The 18,754-nt window shown below is 42.4% G+C and overlaps 1 protein-coding gene across 1 annotated transcript; it reads left to right on the top strand.

The window, feature by feature from the left end:
• The first annotated feature begins 1,984 nt into the window (after positions 1–1,984).
• On the top strand, positions 1,985–18,432 carry Bhmt (betaine--homocysteine S-methyltransferase). Its single transcript, XM_042690892.1, has 8 exons — positions 1,985–2,057; positions 5,708–5,840; positions 8,584–8,702; positions 9,369–9,560; positions 10,435–10,582; positions 14,047–14,229; positions 16,314–16,542; positions 17,699–18,432. Exons 1-8 carry the CDS (start codon positions 2,028–2,030, stop codon positions 17,883–17,885), a joined length of 1,221 nt encoding a protein of 406 aa, XP_042546826.1. The 5' UTR covers positions 1,985–2,027; the 3' UTR covers positions 17,886–18,432.
• Positions 18,433–18,754: the final 322 nt, after the last annotated feature.

The raw sequence follows: 18,754 nt of genomic DNA, 5'->3' as shown, positions 1-18,754 counted from the left end.
GCCCTGGGTTTGATTCCTCAGCACCACATAAGCAAAAAGAAAAAAAGCCGGAAGTGGCACTGTGGCTCAAGTGGTAGAGCGCTAGCCTTGAGCTGAAGAGCTGAGGGACAGTGCCCAGGCCCAGAGTTCAGGCCCCACGACTGGACCCCTTCCCCCCCAAAAAAAAAGATTTGTAAGGTTTTTAATTTTTTTTTGCCATGTGGTTATATCAATAGCTATTAAAAACTATATTAACAGAGTTTATGCCATCTGAGCTGGCCTTAAACTTGATTCTCCTACCTCAGCCTCTGAAATTTTACTGTGTGCCACCACACCCACCCAGCTTAATAATTCATTTTTAAAATTAATGCTACTAGCTTAAAATCTCTTCAAAGTTATACTGCCTTTGGACAAAGTGGAAAATGGATAATGCCTGCTGTCACCTTTTGTTGACTGACAACCATTGCAATAGAGAAGATTAATTCTGAGAAAAACATAGTATGTGCATGTCGGAAAAACATGGTCAAACTCCTTGGTACAATGATACACACTAAATAAAAAAGAGTAACAATAAAGTAAAACAGGGTCTGTTGGGAAGGGGCTAGAATAATAGCAGGGAGATGGTGGGCTATGGAGAAAGTGACTGAGGATGTTATATGGGCCAAGGAGGAAAAGAGGTAGGAGCTAGCCATAGAGGGAGTGAGTTTGATCTAGATAGCTTGTATGCATATATGGAAAAGTCACAATGAAAACCTCCTTATACAACTAGTGTAAGGTAATAAAATACCATAAAAATCAGTATTGAGAAAAAACATTTTAACTGTTTTTTGTTGTTGTTGTTGTTTTTTAAGTTGTTTTGTAAGTGTGCTCAAGTGTCGTAGAGCAGTAAAGGAGTAAGCATGAGACCCTGAGTACAACCCACAGTACTATAAAAAAAAGAACATTAAAAATATTTTGGGATGGAGCTGGGAAGGTGGCTCAGTGGTAGAGTGCTTGTCTTGCATGAATGAGACTCTGGGTTCGATTCCTCAGCACCACATAAGCAGAAAAAGCCAGAAGTGGCGCTGTGGCTCAAGTGGTAAATGCTAGCCTTGAGCTGAAGAGCTGAGGGGCACTGCCCAGGCCCAGAATTCAGACCCCCACCACAGACAAAAAAAATTTTAAAAAATTTGGGAAATACTATAAAACATAGAGAATAACAAGCACTAATTCTACCACCAACAGATAGCTACTGTTAACATTTTCATTTCTTTTCATTTCTAAGATCTATACATTTGCATAAACAAAGCGTTCATGCTGAATTTTGAGGTCTTCAAAACACATTTCCATTTTTCTTATATAAATGACAATTGGCTTGTCCTTTTTAAATACTGCAAAAAATATTCTCAGTATGATACTGTATTACTAGACATTGCAATGTATGTTTTCATATAAGGTAGAAATCATTTGGAAATCTTCGTAATTTCAGGGTTAGCATTGACTTCTTCTATAAATGCCATAGTTAAGTTCACATGGATGTCTGTCACTCAGTTCACACTTCAGGCTGAAATGAGTTCTTCCTCTCTCACTAATATCGAGTTCCTGGCTTTGGGCAAATATTTGAGTATTGAATGGAAACCTTAGGGGGCTCCTCTGGTGGCTTTCTTAGGTAAAGGTACATGCTCCTGGCCAAGAGAGCACTAGATCAAGGTCGGGGCCCTGCACTGGGCCAAAAGGGGACAGTGCATAGATCAGCGAGCAAATGCCAATTTCTTTTTTTTCCTCTGTTATCTTCTTGGGCGGTGTTCCCACCCACTTGGGAAAACAATCTCCACATATCCTCAGCGGGTAGCTTCCTAATGATCACCGGGCTGGAATCACAGGCTGGTAGGCGGGTCCATGCCCGAGGCTCGTGTTGGACCAAGCCTGGGCTGGAAACCCACCCCCCAGACGAGCCAGGCAGTATAAAGGGGCGAGGCAGGCTGGGGCTGCTGTAGCACCAGCTTTACCAGAGGAAAGGCTCGCCTGCTCGGTCCACGGCTGCTGAGTGCCTGTCCCACATCACGAAGATGGCTCCCGTTGGGAAAAAATCCAAGAAGGTGAGTGTCCTGGGAGCGCGAGGGTGCTCTGGGTCCCACTTGCCAGCCGGGTGCTAACCTCCTCAGGGAGTGCGGAAAGGCCCCCCGCAGCCTGGCTGCAGACCAAGCGACCTCCTCCCCGCCGGTCTCAACCCAGAGCGTCCTTCTGGGGGCGCCACAGACTTCAAAGCCCTCACTCCTCACCCCACGTGCAGGGAGGGCGTGCCCCTGGAGTTCCTCTCCCTCCTCTCCATCCCCAGCTGCGCTCTGGACCAGAGTAAGCCCTGTGATCCTAGCCGACTGTGCCCAAAGGCACCTCGAAGGGGCCTCCAAGCTCTAAGATTCCTCCAAAGTCCAGTGTCCCAAGACCAGATTACTCCTCAGAAATGCTACTCTAGACCCCCAGGCCCGATTTCCTGCCCTTGAAAGTGGCGCGGGTTGGTACCATGCAGGATGTAGGGGCTGGGCTCCAGGAGCGCGAGGACCCAGATAAGACCGTTTCCCATCTGTGCCAAGAAGCAAGTGCGGCTGGTTCCCACTGTGCCCCCGCGGCTGCCGCACCCAGGCCAGACGTTGGTGGGGTAATGGTAGGTTTCATCCACGATTTGTTTCAACAATCACAGAGAGAGAGAAAAAAAATCACCACACCAGCTTCAAAAGCAGTTTGAGAAGAACTGGGCAGAATGATTGAAGCTGTTGAGGAAAAGCTGCTGGTTAAAAATTGTTAAACCCCAAACCCAGCAGTTCTAGCTCCGGACTAACAAGCCCATCACTTCACTTTTCCCAGTGCTTTCTGGGAGGGGCTGACCAGCATCTCCTATACCTGGTGGGAAGGGAGAGAAGGATGGAGGGGGGACAAAATGTACTTGGACCCTTTGCTACCACCACGACCAGCCACACACCTGGCACTAGGAGATAAGTGAGAGGCAGCAATGGTCCAGGCCAGCTGTTAACCCTTGATTTGTGAGGCACAGGGGGGCAGCCGAGCCCTGATGGGGTGACCACTTTTTAAAGGAACCACCAACAAATCAAAAGGTCCTCTGCACAGGAAAAAAAGGTGAATTCGATTAAATATTTCCAAGGCCAGACCCTGATGCTGAAATGACAAATTACAGGCTGTTATCAGTTGAAATAGGTTGAGAAGTACTTCCAGCCCCCACACATTTACTAAGTGAATAGCCCATGTGGACTAGAATCCCTACAGAGATTCAATTAATTGTTTTTCTTGGTCTGGCCCATTCATATAGCCATGGATTCTAACCCTTTCCCTCAAGATGCAAATTCAAATTTTTCACCATTTTAAAGAATGGTCTCTAAAGAATCATCTAAGCAACAGGGGTCTCCAATAGAGTAAATTGTTGCCCTCATTCCCCCATCAGTGATAAAATGTGGACAGTAATTTGTTTGCATATATGAGTATCAAATATGTTGCAGAGCTAATACAAATTCATTATAAACAACTAGTAACACAAAGAACCATGCTCATCACATTTACCATATGTTCTGCTAGTTACTGTCAAGGCACCTTTTTCAATAAAAATGGACTGATACACACACACACACACACACACGCACGCACGAACACACACAACACACATGTAATACTTCTTCACAAAATAGTATCCATTTCATAGCACATTCCAGTATGTTCATTGAGTCGTCCCTCCTACCCTGCCACCAAACAGCACAAAAGCTGGTGTAAAGTCGTAGCTCACTGATGTGTTTTATGTTTAGGATATAACTGCACTAGTAGAAATGTTTGTGTAGATATAGATAGATAGATAGATAATTTTTCTTGCTAATTAGGTCACATTGATCAAAGCTGCTGTTTTAAGACAAGCATTTAGACACATTGTAATCATGCCAAATGTTTGGGTTTCAAAAATCACATGTGGACAATTCCGTATTTTTGTACTTGTTTGATAACCTACGGTCAACCATAGGTTTTAATTAAAGGTAATGTTTTAATTAAAAAGGTATTCAAGGGCTGGGAAGGTGGCTCAGTGGTAGAGCACTTGTCTTGCATGCCTAAGGCCTGTTCGATTCCTCAGCACCACATAAGCAAAAAGAAAAAAGCCAGAAGTGGTGCTGTGGCTCAAGTGGTAGAGCACTAGCCTTGAGCTGAAGAGCTGAGCGACAGTGCCCAGGCCCAGAGTTCAGGCCCCACGACTGGACCCCCCAAAAAATAAAATTAAAAATTAAAAAAATAAAAAGGTATTCAAAAGTAAATAGAATTATCCCCCACTAAGCTTCCTGCTCTAAGGTAAAAATGCCCCTGGTTTCCTCTCTCTGAGCATTTGCTGTCCAAAGGGCATGGAATGGAACTGTGGAGGGGAAGACGATTGCAATGAGATTCTAAGAAAATGAAGAGGAATTGGGTGCACAATCTTATGAATGCCTCACACATTTATATAGGCCTTGTTATATCCACTTTTAAAAATTTTTGTCCACTTGTAGTAGCAATAAATGAGACAGAGTGAATACATTCCAAACTCGTCTTTAGAGTTTACAGTTTTCTCAGGGTTATCTCACTCTCCCCCTCAATTCAATTTACAGTCAAATCTAGGATAGCATTTAAGGACAAAAGAGTCTGGAAGACTTTGTATAAATTACTCAGGGACTCTGGGCTTTAATTTCTCATTTATAAAACCAGAAACAGCAACCTAAATTGAAGGTAGGGTACCTTTTATTTAAAGTCTGAGTCTCCAAACTGCAAAAATATTCAGTTACGCTAGTAAATTACTTTCTAGTCTATAAAGCCCTTTAAAAATATCAACTCAAAATTCATTTCTTAAACATTAAAGTCAGGGTGATTCTTGCAGTTTTGTAAATGGAATAGGTGTGGAGAATGGGCTAGAAACCATTTCATAAATGTTTTACTCATCTTTTTCCCTGTTCTTGGTGTAGTGCAGGACATAAATCATCTCAGTCTCCAGGATGGATAGCAAAGCTGCTACTGTGAAAAATGATCTTTAATGCCAGAGAGAAAAATCCTTTAAATGGTTTAGTCACCTATGTTAGAATCTTCTTCCTTCTGTTTGTGTCAAGTGTCTTGTGACCTTTCCGTCTTTGAAATGTGTAGAGTATTGTAAGAGTTTCTACCTCTTTAATCCTCTAGTTCATTGATTAAACAGGACTACTAGCAGTTGCCATTTAACAACATACACATCAGGGCTGTGGATTGGCATGGTTCACTTGTAGAGCACTTGCCTAGCATGCATAAGGCCCTGGTTTCATCCCCAACACATAAAAAGAGAGGAGAAGAGAAAGAGAGCTCCTCATTAGGGTGACTACAGTTGACAACAACCTTATATGCAAACATTTAAAAGAATGTACATTTGGAGGTGTGGAGGAGGTATGCTGAGGATCAAACCAGGGGCCTAGGCAAGCTAGGCAAATGATCTACCACTGAGTTACACACACACACACAACCCCGCCTGAATATGCATTCATGTGTTCTGAAAGATACCACCCCACACAGCATGTACACATGAATATACACATTTCCACTCTATGAGTATTCTGCCATAAATTTGTGTACAAAATATTTGATGTATTTTTTCCTGAGAATTTTAAAGAAACTATACTTCTCAAGGATGTTTAGCAAAAGCATTCAAATACAAAATTGCTTTAAAAATAAACTCCTTTCTTACCCTCATCTGTAATTTCAGGGCATCCTAGAACGCTTAAATGCAGGAGAAGTTGTAATTGGAGATGGAGGGTTTGTCTTTGCATTGGAGAAGAGGGGCTATGTAAAGGCTGGACCCTGGACCCCAGAAGCTGCTGTGGAGCACCCTGAGGCAGGTTGGTACATAGCTTTATTCTAAATTCTCAGAATGGACCTTCAATTGACCCAAGTTCATGGGCAAAACCAAAACAGATACATGAATGCAATACTTTGCAGAAACTTGTTCTTGGGCCCTGCTAGGTTAAGTCCAGATACATTTACACATTTTCTAGCACCCTGGCTCTCCCTGCTGTTGATAGCTACAGACCTCCAATCCCTGCCTCTCACTCTATATGAGTTTAGAGCTAGCTGACTATCCCACCTCACCAGTCTACCCAACTTTAATATCCATATAGATGATGCAGCAATTTTCCTGGTAGTCCGTCAATTTCCTCCCCACCCCAACTAGCCACATACTCCTAGGCTTTACCATCACCGAGAGCTGCCCACCTCTGAAATCTCAATTCCAAGCACCCCACTCCCTCACCATCACCACCTTATTTGTCTTTGCTAGGCCAGTATTATGCTCCATTCTCCCTTTATATGTATATAAAAAAGCTTGTTTTTATTACTTGGTCAGGCGTGTCCAGCTTACTTTGGGCTTATGTGTGTTTAATATTTGCTTTTTCTTCTGAAAGTTGCATGCTTTTCAAGAATTAATAGAAACTCCAAATCTTTCAGTTTAATCCTTTCAGCCAGGGACTGAAGTCTTCTATGATATTTGGCTCTGCCAGCACCCTGTTGGGCTCTGTTGGAAGCATTTTATATAGTTGGTGCCTGAAGCCTAACTTTTTAGTGCCAGAGACAGCAATAAAGAAAAAGATATGCTGCAGGTCCACAATCCTTTATCCAAATTATTTTGGGATCAAACATGGTTTAGAATCTAGAAGTTTTGGATTTTAGAAAATTAGTACAGTATATATACTGCATATTACAAGACATTCCTATTGGCCTAAAGCACATGCATGCGTGAACACGCAAACACACATACACATACACACACACACACACACACATACACACACACACCAAGAAATCAAACACATATATACTTTTTGTATCAGCACATGTGACTACCATATCAATGGGCATGCACTTATAAACACCTTTGTGTTAGTACAGGCACAGTTTGCTCCCAAATGTCTTAGATGTTATTCTACTCAAGAAATGCTGCATTGGGCTGGGAAGGTGGCTCAGTAGTAGAGCGCTTGCCTTGCATGTATGAGGCCCTGGGTTCGATTTCTCAGCATCACATAAGCAGAAAAAAAAAAAAGCAGGAAGTGGCACTGTGGCTCAAGTGGTAGAGCGCTAGCCTTGAGCTGAAGAGCTGAGGGACAGCGCCCAGGCCCAGAATTCAGGCCCCACGACTGAACCCCCCTCCCCAAAAAAGAGAAATGCTGCATAATTTTATCTGATCCTATAGATTTTGGAATTACAAAAACTTGCATTTCTTGCTGAGTGTGTTGGCACATATCTGTGATGCGACAGACAGAATCTAGGCAGAGTGAGACCCTGTCTCATAAAATCAAGGACTAGAGACATAGTTCAGCAGTGCAGTGCTTGCTTAGTATATACAAGGCCCTGGAGTTCCTTTCCCAGTATTCTCCCCTCAAAAGAAGCAGCAGCCTGGAGGGATAGGCAAATCTATTCAGAATAGCTGTCATCAACTGTTTGGCACCATTGTCCTTTGGAAAAATCTGATGACAATATAGTCTTACTGCACTGCAAAATGCACTTATGTACAAACAATTTGCACATTTTTGTGAGATGATTTCACGAGATCTCTAGAAATCTACCTTCAGAACAAGTGGGTGGGTGGGCTTACACTCAGGAATCCTATGGCCCTGTCACCCCATGTAAGACCTCTCCATACCCACAGCAGCACTGGGTGTATCACACAGCTAGACAGGGATTTCCTCTAAAATGTTTTTATAAAACAAGCTTCAAGCTTGTGATTTAAGGCATACTTTCAAGTTCCAGTCCCACTGAAAGCTAAATTTTCCTTATTTTACAAAGATCATAGGAAAAATCTGGCTTGTCTCAGCCTGTTTGTCAATCCCCTTAAATGCCCAATTTGTTCCTACCTTCCGATCTTTGTTCAAGTTGTTCCCTCTGCAGAGAATGCCCTTACCACTTTCCATGTTTGGCTCAGATGACACCTCCTCTGTGGGACCTTTACCCCATAGCTCTTTACCCCATGGAAACTCTTTCTACTCCTCCATTGTCCATCCACAGTCAGTTATTCTTTTTTGTGTGTGTGTGTGGGGGGTCCGGTTGTGGGGCCTGAACTCTGGGCCTGGGTGCTGTCCCTCAGCTCTTCAGCTCAAGGCTGGCGCTCTACCACTTGAGCCACAGCACCACTTCCAGCTTTTTTCTTTTTGCTTATGTGACGCTGAGGAATGGAACCCAGGGCCTCATGCATGCAAGGCAAGCGCTCTACCACTGAGCCACCTTCCCAGCCCAACACAGTCAGTTATTCTTGAATGGTTCACAGAGTTTTCTGAAGACAGAACAGTAGGCTCTTCTTCCTTGAGTGCCATACACACAGAAAGCCAGTGTATGATGAATGAGTTAACAACAGACACAATAGATACCAAATATCTATAAGAGTAAATGCAGAACCATGAGCCTCCAGCTTCAGCTACTCATCCACCAAGTCATTGCAGGTTCACAGGAGGTGCAGACCTCTCTCTTGCTAACCCCTAAGATGTCCAAAATGCCATACAACAAAAAGTATGTCTTTTTATATGAATCTTTTGAAAATACCACGGATTAATACATGGACAGAAATGACAGCTTTTCCCCCATGCAATCTTCCAGTTCGCCAGCTTCACCGAGAGTTTCTCAGAGCCGGGTCAAATGTCATGCAGACCTTCACCTTCTACGCCAGTGAAGACAAGCTGGAAAACAGAGGAAACTATGTTGCAGAGAAGATATCAGTGAGTGGTGCCTACCCTGACTGCATACACATTCTCTCCACCATCCAAATCCTCACAGGGAGACGCAACAGCCTCTCCTGAGTTTTGTGTCTACTACTACAAAAATGAAGGGTCGTGAATAACACTCATGTTTTATCTAGAATTTCTCAAATGAACAGAAAAGCATTTAATGAAACAGATCAGAGAGAGCTACTTAATGATTAATCATCCTGCTAGTCTCTTGATTAAGTTGCTAAGTGGACATCTCTACAAATCTGCACTTTTTAATGTGCACAGTGTTGGAAAAGATCACAGGCTCAAGCAGTCCAGAAACTAATGGAATAGTGCCTGAATCAGCTACAATCATAACCTGTGTTGTTGAGCAAACCATTTTTCCCAGAATAGTTTCATCTCTACAATAAACAGGGAGATCTAAAATTCCATGAGTCTAATTAGTGTTGTTGTTTGAGGATAAAACTTCTTTGTTGTTACTTTTTGTTTTTGTTTTGCCCCACAACTGATAAAAAAAAAAAGCATGTATTAATTATACAAAAGGGTTTCATTGTGATATTTTCATACATTTTACCCTCTTAAGCCTTTGCTGTAATTCCATACCCTCATGGGAGTTTAACCAATGATAGTTTTCAATTTCAAGTGCAAATACAGATGTATTGTCACCCATTCTAGGGGCAGAAAGTCAACGAAGCTGCTTGTGACATTGCCCGGCAAGTGGCTGATGAGGGAGATGCTTTGGTGGCAGGAGGTGTGAGTCAGACACCTTCGTATCTTAGCTGTAAGAGTGAAACTGAAGTTAAGAAAATATTTGCCCAGCAGTTAGAGGTGTTCATGAAGAAGAACGTGGACTTCCTCATTGCAGAGGTAAGCACTAGTGATCCAAGATCAGATAAATAAAGTGCACTTTGCTGGCCTATTGATCTCACGCTGTCCATGTGGAGTCCAGAGCCAATAAAGACTAGTATTTAGTTTTTGGAATCTTTATTTTTTTCAGTCAGGGCTTGAACTCAGGACCTGAGCTCTTTTGCTCAAGGTTAGCACTCTACCAATTTGATCCACAGCTCCACTTCCATTTTTCGGCTCATTAATTAGAAAGTCTCACAGACTTTCCTGCCAAAGATGGCTTTGAACTATGATCCTCAAGTCATCCTGAGTAGCACCAGTGCCCAGCAGAATCTTTTTACAGTATAATTTTCTGCTAACTTTGATTCAGTGAATGTTATAGTGGGGGGTTGTTGTTGTTGTTGTTTTTATTTTTAAGAGAGAGTCTCATTAAGTAGCCCAAGTAGTTTCAAACTTGCAATCCTCCTGCTTCAGCCTCTCAGGTGCTAGGATTATGGGAGTATGCTAACCCACCTAGTTTCTAATATATAGTTTTTCTTTTCAAATCTTATGACCGTAATTCACACTAAGTAATTACAATTCCATTTTATTCTGTTAAAAAAAAGAACTTAGGGGCTAGGAAGGTGGCTCAGTGGTAGAGCGCTTGCCTTGCATGCCTGAGGCCCTGGGTTCGAATCCTCAGCACCACACAAGAAAAAAGCCGGAAGTGGCGCTGTGGCTCAAGTGGTAGAGTGCTAGCCTTGAGCTGAATAGCTGAGGGACAGCACCCAGGCCCAGAGTTCAGGCCCCATGACCGGACCCAAAATAATAATAATAATAATAAAAAGAACTTAGTAAACAATAGTTAACAATAAAGTAAGTGTTCACATTGTTTTGTGACCTTAACTGATTTCAGTATTTTGAACACGTGGAAGAAGCTGTATGGGCAGTGGAGGCCTTGAAAGTATCTGGCAAACCAGTGGCTGCTACCATGTGCATTGGCCCAGAAGGAGACCTGCATGGTGTGACCCCTGGCGAGTGTGCAGTGCGTTTGGTGAAAGCAGGTAAGTTGTTTGCAATTAATGAGTCTCTTAAAATAGCATCCAAAAACACACATCCCTGCCAGAATCCACATGTACTCCTTGGCATACACCAAGGAGATATATGGCAACTATGAATTGATTTGATTTTTAAGAAAAATCACACACACACACACACACACACACACACACACACACACACACACACACACACACACACACCTTTTGGAGGGAGGCTACTAGACCTTGCTAGAAACCTTAGCACATAGAAATGAGAAGAGTACTTTGATACATCAAGAGAAACATTAGGATCAAGTATGTTTTATTTTAAACTTGTCTCAAGTACAGGCTCTTAAACATTAATAACTTGAAAAGTACTTACCCAAATTTTTCCAGTTTCATAAGTTATAAGCATGTTTTTCTCTTTATAATTGGTGTAATGAATCAAAAAACAAAACTTTTTTTATATGAAATACTGACCACCTAATATATCTTTTTATACAACTTCCTAGCAATGGGTGTTTTTTCAATTATAGGAATTGTTTTCAAAACTGCCTTATTTTAAAGTCAAGAGTGATTCCTCCCTCCTGGGAGGAACCCAGATCACTATGAAATGGAGAAAATTTGAATGGTGATTTGTTCAATATCTGATTCTTCACTCAATACTTGCTTTTTTCATAAAAATCCTTTCATGCTTGTCATCAACAATAACAGATATTTATATTTAGGAATGAAATTGTATAATTCTCATTAGGACTGGGAAATATAAAATAGGGCCGATGAGGAGCAAGTTAATTGTTTTCAAAAAAACTGCCAGGAGGCCTTCACAGGGCTTGGGGAATGGGCCGGGATGCCGACCTGCATCTATCTTGTCCTTCCATCATCATTCTGTTCAGATGCACTTCATGTTTTATACCACCACCCACCCTTATGTCTCTCATGGCCTTTCTCATCTTGTCTGTTTAATGTCTGGCCCCCTTACTAGGTTATTAATTCCACAAAGGCAGAGACCATATCTGTTTGGTTCAGCACTGAGTGCCCTGTGTCTAATGAATAAGACAGTTATGCTTAAATATTTATCTAATAAATCTCATCCATCTTTCGATATTCAGTTTAAATTTTATACTTGTTTCTCTCTTGTCTTTCTCTCTCTCTCTCTCTCTCTCTCCCTCTCCCTCTCTCTCTCTCTCTCTCTCTCTCTCTTTTGTTGGTCATGGGGCCTGAACTCTGGGCTTGGGCACTGTCCCTGAGCTCTTCAGCTCAAGGCCCATTGAGGCCCACCATATCACCTGCCCCAAAACACTACATGCTTCTGGAGTTTGGACATTGGTATCAATTTCATTACATCCAACAAGACTCTTTTTTGTTGTTGTTGTTGTTTTTTGGGGTCTGGTCGTGGGGCCTGAACTCTGGGCCTGGGTGCTGTCCCTCAGCTCTTCAGCTCAAGGCTAGCGCTCTACCACTTGAGCCACAGCGCCACTTCCGGCTTTTTTCTGTTGGCTTATGTGGTGCTGAGGAATCAAACCCAGGGCCTCAGGCATGCAAGGCAAGCGCTCTACCACTGAGCCACCTTCTCAGCCCCCAAGACTCTTGTCTGTCATTGTTCTTGGTCTATCTGTGTAGGAATAACATCTTGCATCATCCAAAAGAAGTCCTTTTTGGAGGTAGAAACATCCCAGAAGCCCTTCAACAGATGAATAATAAACAAAATATGGTATATCCATGCAATGGAATACTCTTTAGTCATGAGGAAGACTACTGCTGGAGTATATTTTATACAGGGATAAACTTTAGAAACATCATGACACATTAAATAAGCCATTCACAAAAGAACAAATATTATATGAGTTCACGTACATATTTAGAATGGGCAGTCCTATTCTTACCAGATTAGTGCTTACCAGAAAGCAAGGACAAAGGAGGAAACCGGGAGGTTTTCCTTAAGGAGTATAGATTTTTCTCTTTGAGGCAATGAAAGGCTTTGAAAGTAGTAGTGACGATGGCTACAAAGTGTTGTGTATATGGTTAACATCATTGAGCTGTATATTTAAAAGGATTTAAATGGCCAATTTTATGATTATATACTTTATCAAAAATGTAAAAGCCCCAAAATAGTAAAGACTCTACTTGGGAATTCTTTACATTGCAAGAGGATGGAATAATATATGTTGTCTCTTAGATCCTCTAGAGGAGAAAATTTCCAAAATCATGTCTAGTAATTGCTGATAAATTATCCTTGGTCCAGATACAAGTAAAAATACGAAGGAAGTTTTCAAAAAAAACTTCTATGCTGGGTGCCAGTGGCTATTCAGGAGGCTGAGATCTGAGGATCACGGTTCAAAGCAGGCCTGAATAGGAAAGTCTGTGAGACTCTTATTTCCAGTTAACCACCAGAAACTGGAAGTGGTGCTGTGGTTCAAGTGGTAGAGCACTAGCCTTGAGCTGAAAAGCTCAGGGTCAGTGCCCAGGCTCAGAGTTCAAGTCCCACAACCGACAAAAGAAAAAAAAATCCTTTAAAACACAGTTTATTCTCATTTAATCAAATTTAACAGGAACCAAACATGGAGGCTCTTAACTATTCAGAAGGCTGAGATCTGATGATCAAGGTCAAAGCCAGCCTGGGCAGAAAAATCCACAAGCCTCTTATCTCCAATGAACCATAATAAGCTGGAAGTTGAAGTGTGGCTCAAGAGGTAGAGCACAAACCTTGAGCAAAAAAGCTAAGGGACAGTGCCTAGGCCCTGAGTTCAAGTCCCAGTTCCAGCATGCATGCACATGTGTGCATGTAGAAGAAAGCTGTAGGAAGATAACTCCATGTAGTTGTAAGTCTTGGGAGCAGGGAGAGGAACAGTAATCGAGAAACTTGTCCAAATGATTGATAGGATGTCACACATATTGGTTAGCTCAAGTCAAAAGATTTTTGAGGTGGCTTTTTTTTCCCCAAATCACTGGTCCTAGACACAAAATTCTTCCTAGACAACAGATTTCTGAAAAACTTCCACCTAAATTACTTTCTGCTGTTATGACCAAGAAGCCTAGTAAAATTACTAGACAGGCATGTTAGGAAGGAACATTTATTTATGCCTCTAATGAGCAGCACTATGGTAAACACAGGTACCATCTAGCAGTGTGGGATGTTGAAAAATTACTGTGCTTGCAATCTAACGTCAAACACTGAAAAACTGCTAAAATTTGAAACAAAAAAAACCCACCTCTAATAATGATTTTTTTGGATAAAAAGATGGACAACCAAATGTGCTTAAGTGACACTTCAATTATACCAGAGTTTCCCGAACACTTTTCTCAGAAAGTACTTCCTGCTGGCTAGCCATCATTCTTGCTCACTGGTGAGACAGGTTTGTGGGAAGGGAGGACCAAATGGTATGTCTCAGATTCATCCCAATAAAAGCTTCTCTATGGAGAGAGGAGCATGGGACCTGCTGGTATGGGGTACATCCTTAAAGCTAACCTGTTCTCCACACTTGCAGGAGCCTCCATTGTTGGGGTGAACTGCCACTTTGACCCCACAATTAGTTTACAGACAGTGAAGCTCATGAAAGAGGGCTTGGAGGCTGCCCGGTTGAAAGCTTACCTGATGAGCCAGCCCTTGGCCTACCATACCCCTGACTGCGGCAAACAGGGATTTATTGATCTCCCAGAATTTCCCTTTGGTAAGATGAACATTTTTATAAGTTGTCTAAATACCTTTGTTTGATAAATTTCAAGTCAATCTATAACCAAGAGCTTTTGTCATAGCAAAGATGGTGACTGGACCAGGTATGTTGGAATACAACTGTAACCCAAGAGACCAGGAAGCTAGCCTGAGCAAAAAACAAGACTCCATCTCAACAAACAGTTGTGGTAGTATACACATAATCCTAGCCACATTGGTAGAAGGATCATGGTTCTATGCCAGACTCAGGCAGAAAAAAAGAAAGAGAGAGAAAGAGAAAGAGAGAGAGAAAAGAAAGAAGAAAGAAAGAAAGAAAAGTGGCATTGTGGCTCAAGTGGTAGAGTGCTAGCCTTGAGAAAAAGAAGCTCAAGGACGGTGCCCAAACCTTGAGTTCAAACGCCAGGACTAGCCAAAAAAAAAAAAGAAGAAGAAGAAAGAAAGAGAAGAGAAGAAGAGAGAGAGAGAGAGAGAGAGAGAGAGAGAGAAGAAAAGAAAGAGAGGAGGGAGGGAGGGAAGGAAGGAAGGAAGGAAGGAAGGGAGGGAGGGAGGGAGGGAGGGAGGGAATTGATTGAAAGACCACATCTAAAAAATAACTAGATAGTAGCCAGGTGCCAGTGGCTCACACCTGTAATCCTAGCTACTCAGGAGGATGAGATCTGAGGATCAAGGTTCAAAGCCAGATGGGCAGGAAATCCAGGAGACTCTTATCTCTGATTAACCACCAGGAAACCAGAAGTGGCGCTGTGGCTCAAGTGGTAGAGCGCTCACCTTGAGCTGAAGAGAGCAGGGACAGCACCCATGCCTGCTTATTAAGCTGAAGTTCTGAGTCAAAGTCCAGTACTTCCCCTCCAAAGAAAGAAAAGGGCTGCACAGTCTGATCTCTTTTCCTCTAGTTCTCCCAACAACCCGAATTCTTTTGATATTAAAGAGTAGGAGAAGGATGAAAAACAAGACAAGACAACACAAGCCAACTCTCTCCCCAAAATGTAATAACCAAGCAAAACTGCTCTGAGGTCGGTGATAAAAGTTGACCTCCAGGCCCGGGATCAGTAGCAAGTTGGTTGTGGTTTTAATTCTGTTGTTACCGTGTACAACTTCATTCAAGAAGTCCTTAAACTTCTCTAAATCTTCATTTTCTCATCAGAAATATAAAGTTAAAACTATGATCTTCCAAGATCATTTCCCTCCTTCAAACATGCCTCAGACACTCCAAAGCCTTTGGGCTGGGCTGGGTTGCTGTACAACAGATGTTGATGAGACAAAGCAGATTGGTGTAAAGGAATTGTTGGCATCAGGGCCAAGGAAGGCAGGGAAAGGGGGTTCAGTCCACCTTGATTAACAAAGCCATCGAGATGGCAGGGCAGGGCAGGGCAAGGCAAGGGCCAGCCCCAGAGCCTACTGTAAAGTCCTTAGACTCTATCCTCTGTTCTCTGTGGGTGCCCAGAGACCTAAGATGAAGACTTACCAGAACCAGAGAGGAAGGTTGATAAGTCATTTGTTACTGTTTCTGTGTAATATGTTACTGTAAAACTTAGCGGCTCTAAAATGCACGTGTTAATTCCTTGCTGTTTCTGTGGGTCAGGAATTCAAGAACAGGGACCTTTCCTTCGGGATCTCTTAAATGCCTGCAGTCCAGATGTTGGCTGGTGCTGCTGGCAGCAGAGGGCCTGATGGAAGCTACAGATCTTCTTTCTAGTTTGTTTAGGTGACTCTTGGGAGTTGCTGTCACTGTCTTGCTGTCTGTTGACTAGAGAATTCAGTTCTCAGCTCATGGGAATTTCCATGGTGATGCTTAAGTGTTCTTACAACATGGCGGCTGGCTTCCCCAAGGGTGAGTGCCCCAAGAAAAAGCAAGGCAGAAGCCATGTTTTCTATAACTGAGACTCTAGAGTCATGGACCATCCCTCTTGTCATGTATTTCTAGTTTCACAGACCATCCTCGATGACACTATCAGAGGAAAGGAATCATTGAGAACCATCCAGAAGGCTGGCTACCAACCACACAATGTAAAATAAGATATATAAACACAAAGTATTTAATGGTTTTTAAGAAAAATTCAAATATGATGCCATTTATTACAGGACTGGAACCCAGAGTTGCCACCAGATGGGATATTCAAAAATATGCCCGAGAGGCCTACAACCTGGGGGTCAGGTACATTGGTGGGTGCTGTGGATTTGAGCCCTACCACATCAGAGCAATTGCAGAGGAGCTGGCCCCAGAGCGTGGGTTTTTGCCACCAGCTTCAGAAAAACATGGTAGCTGGGGAAGTGGTTTGGACATGCACACCAAACCCTGGATTAGAGCAAGGTAAGTATTTCAGCTACACTTCCTGACCCAAACTTGTGCAGATGTCCAAGGGAGGCCACTGAAAACTATCTGGAAGGAAGGAACTATCTGGCTCTATGAAGATAAAGAGTTAGGCAACCTCTTTAAATTCTCCCACAGAGGTTTTAATTTTTTTTTTTAATCCTATGGTTTATTTCTGGAGAAGGCTTTAGGAATATAAAATGTAAATCATTTAAGTGGTGATGTAATGTGACCACCACAGTATACACAGTGTAAAGCAACATCCATGCTAACATTGACTTGTAGTGATTGTTTGAAGTATAATTTTATAATATTCTTTAAGAGTCTGTTTTGTGTCACATTTTCAGAGCTGAGAATGCAAAGGTAGATACGAAAGGCAAGGTCGTTACCCTCAGAACTTACATTCCAGTGGTAGAGATGAACAATAAAAAAAACACATTTCATATCTTGCCCTTTGCTAGGGACTAGGAATACTAAAGAAATGTGTAGTTTCTGACTTAGAGACTGCTGACTACTGGGGAAAAGAAAACCAGTGGAACTGTTTTACTAGCAGTATAGATGTGAAAAAAAAAGCTACATAAAAACCACTATCTGCCTAATATAAAAATAGAAGAGACTGGGAATGTGGCTTAGTGGTAGAGTGCTTGCCTAGCATGCATGAAGCCCTGGGTTTGATTCCTCAGTACCACATGAACAGAAAATGCCAAAAGTGGCTCTGTGGCTCAAGTGGTAGAGTATTAACCTTAAGCAAAAGAAGCTCAGAGACAGTGCCCAGGCCCTGAGTTCAAGTCCCAGGACTGGCACAAAAAGGAAAAAAAAGAAATATAGAAGAGGTTGGGGAGAGGCAGATTTGAAGGATTCCATCAGCTAGAAGATGAAAGTTATGGAGGGATCAGATTCATTTCATAAAGCAGACATTAATTGGATACAAACTATCTACCTGACACAGTTGCTTATATATAGTACAGACCTACAGAACCTAGGGGTGGATATATCTTTGGATGCATACCACTGTGCCTTCTTTGAGACATTGAGAGTCCAAAGATGGCTGTATTCAAGGAAGTGGCTAAAGTGTGCCGCTTGGGGGAGGAGTCTGATGCTGGGGGAGGAGCCTGATGCTGGGGACACCATGACATTGTATGTTCTGTTCACTCAGGGCCCGGAAGGAGTACTGGCAGAACCTTCGGATAGCCTCTGGCAGGCCCTACAACCCTTCCATGTCAAAGCCAGATGCCTGGGGAGTGACCAAAGGGACAGCAGAGCTCATGCAACAAAAGGAAGCCACAACAGAGCAGCAGCTGAAGGAGCTCTTTGAGAAACAAAAATTCAAATCAGCACAGTAGCCAAAACACAACTAGTTTCGGTCTTATCCGCTATGTTTGGGCCACAGTAGTCAGAAATAAGGAAAAGATGATTAAAATGTAATGTTTGTGTTGACACAAGCTGACGCACAGCTGACACACAGAATTGGTATTAGCAGATGAAAACAGAATTACAAACAGTATTTGACAAATCTAAAAGTATGTGTTAGAAGTTTCCTTAGAAACCACAGCAGGAAAGCATACAGTAAGTCTTACAGAGTTTCCTAAGTGACCATCAAATGTAAGGCATGGCAGAAGTCACTGCAGGAAGGGAAACATGATTCAAACAGTAATCTTACTTCATGAAGTTACATGCAAGGAGGATGAGGCTCAAACTGTCATAAATGACACAGCAACCTGCTGGGAATAGATAAGGCACCATAGGAAATGGCTTCCAAGCTCTTTTGAGCATGGCCCCTAGCAAGAAACAATTTATATAATGGCCCAGTGGAACATGTAATACATTGCCTCTGAAACAAAATGTGTGATTCATTCTGGTATTTTCTATTCCTTTCCATCCTATTTCATTAATAAAACATGCTGATTAAGACCCTTCAAATTGATTATTATGACACTAATAGCTAATTGGGGGTTTTTTTTAATAGTGCTGGGACTGATGCTAGGGCCTTGTGCATGCTGGGTAAGCACCCTACCACTGTGCTATATCTCTAGAGCCCATTGATGGTTTTGACCTGCAATTTGCAAAATACTGCTGTTGGACAATTCAGATATGGTATCTTCCAGGGTATGGTTATAAGAAAGTCATATGAGACTTGCCATAAATATCTATAGTTCAGAGTCCTGGGGTGCCAGTGTTCTCTCCATTTCCTGACTTACTCCTACTGCTAAGC

The sequence above is a fragment of the Dipodomys spectabilis genome, unplaced genomic scaffold (genome assembly GCF_019054845.1).
Source record: "Dipodomys spectabilis isolate Male_0828 unplaced genomic scaffold, ASM1905484v1 ptg000140l, whole genome shotgun sequence".
Lineage (NCBI taxonomy): Eukaryota > Metazoa > Chordata > Mammalia > Rodentia > Heteromyidae > Dipodomys > Dipodomys spectabilis.
The sequence above is the reverse complement of the archived record's forward strand: the minus strand, read 5'-3'. Positions and strand labels throughout refer to the sequence as shown.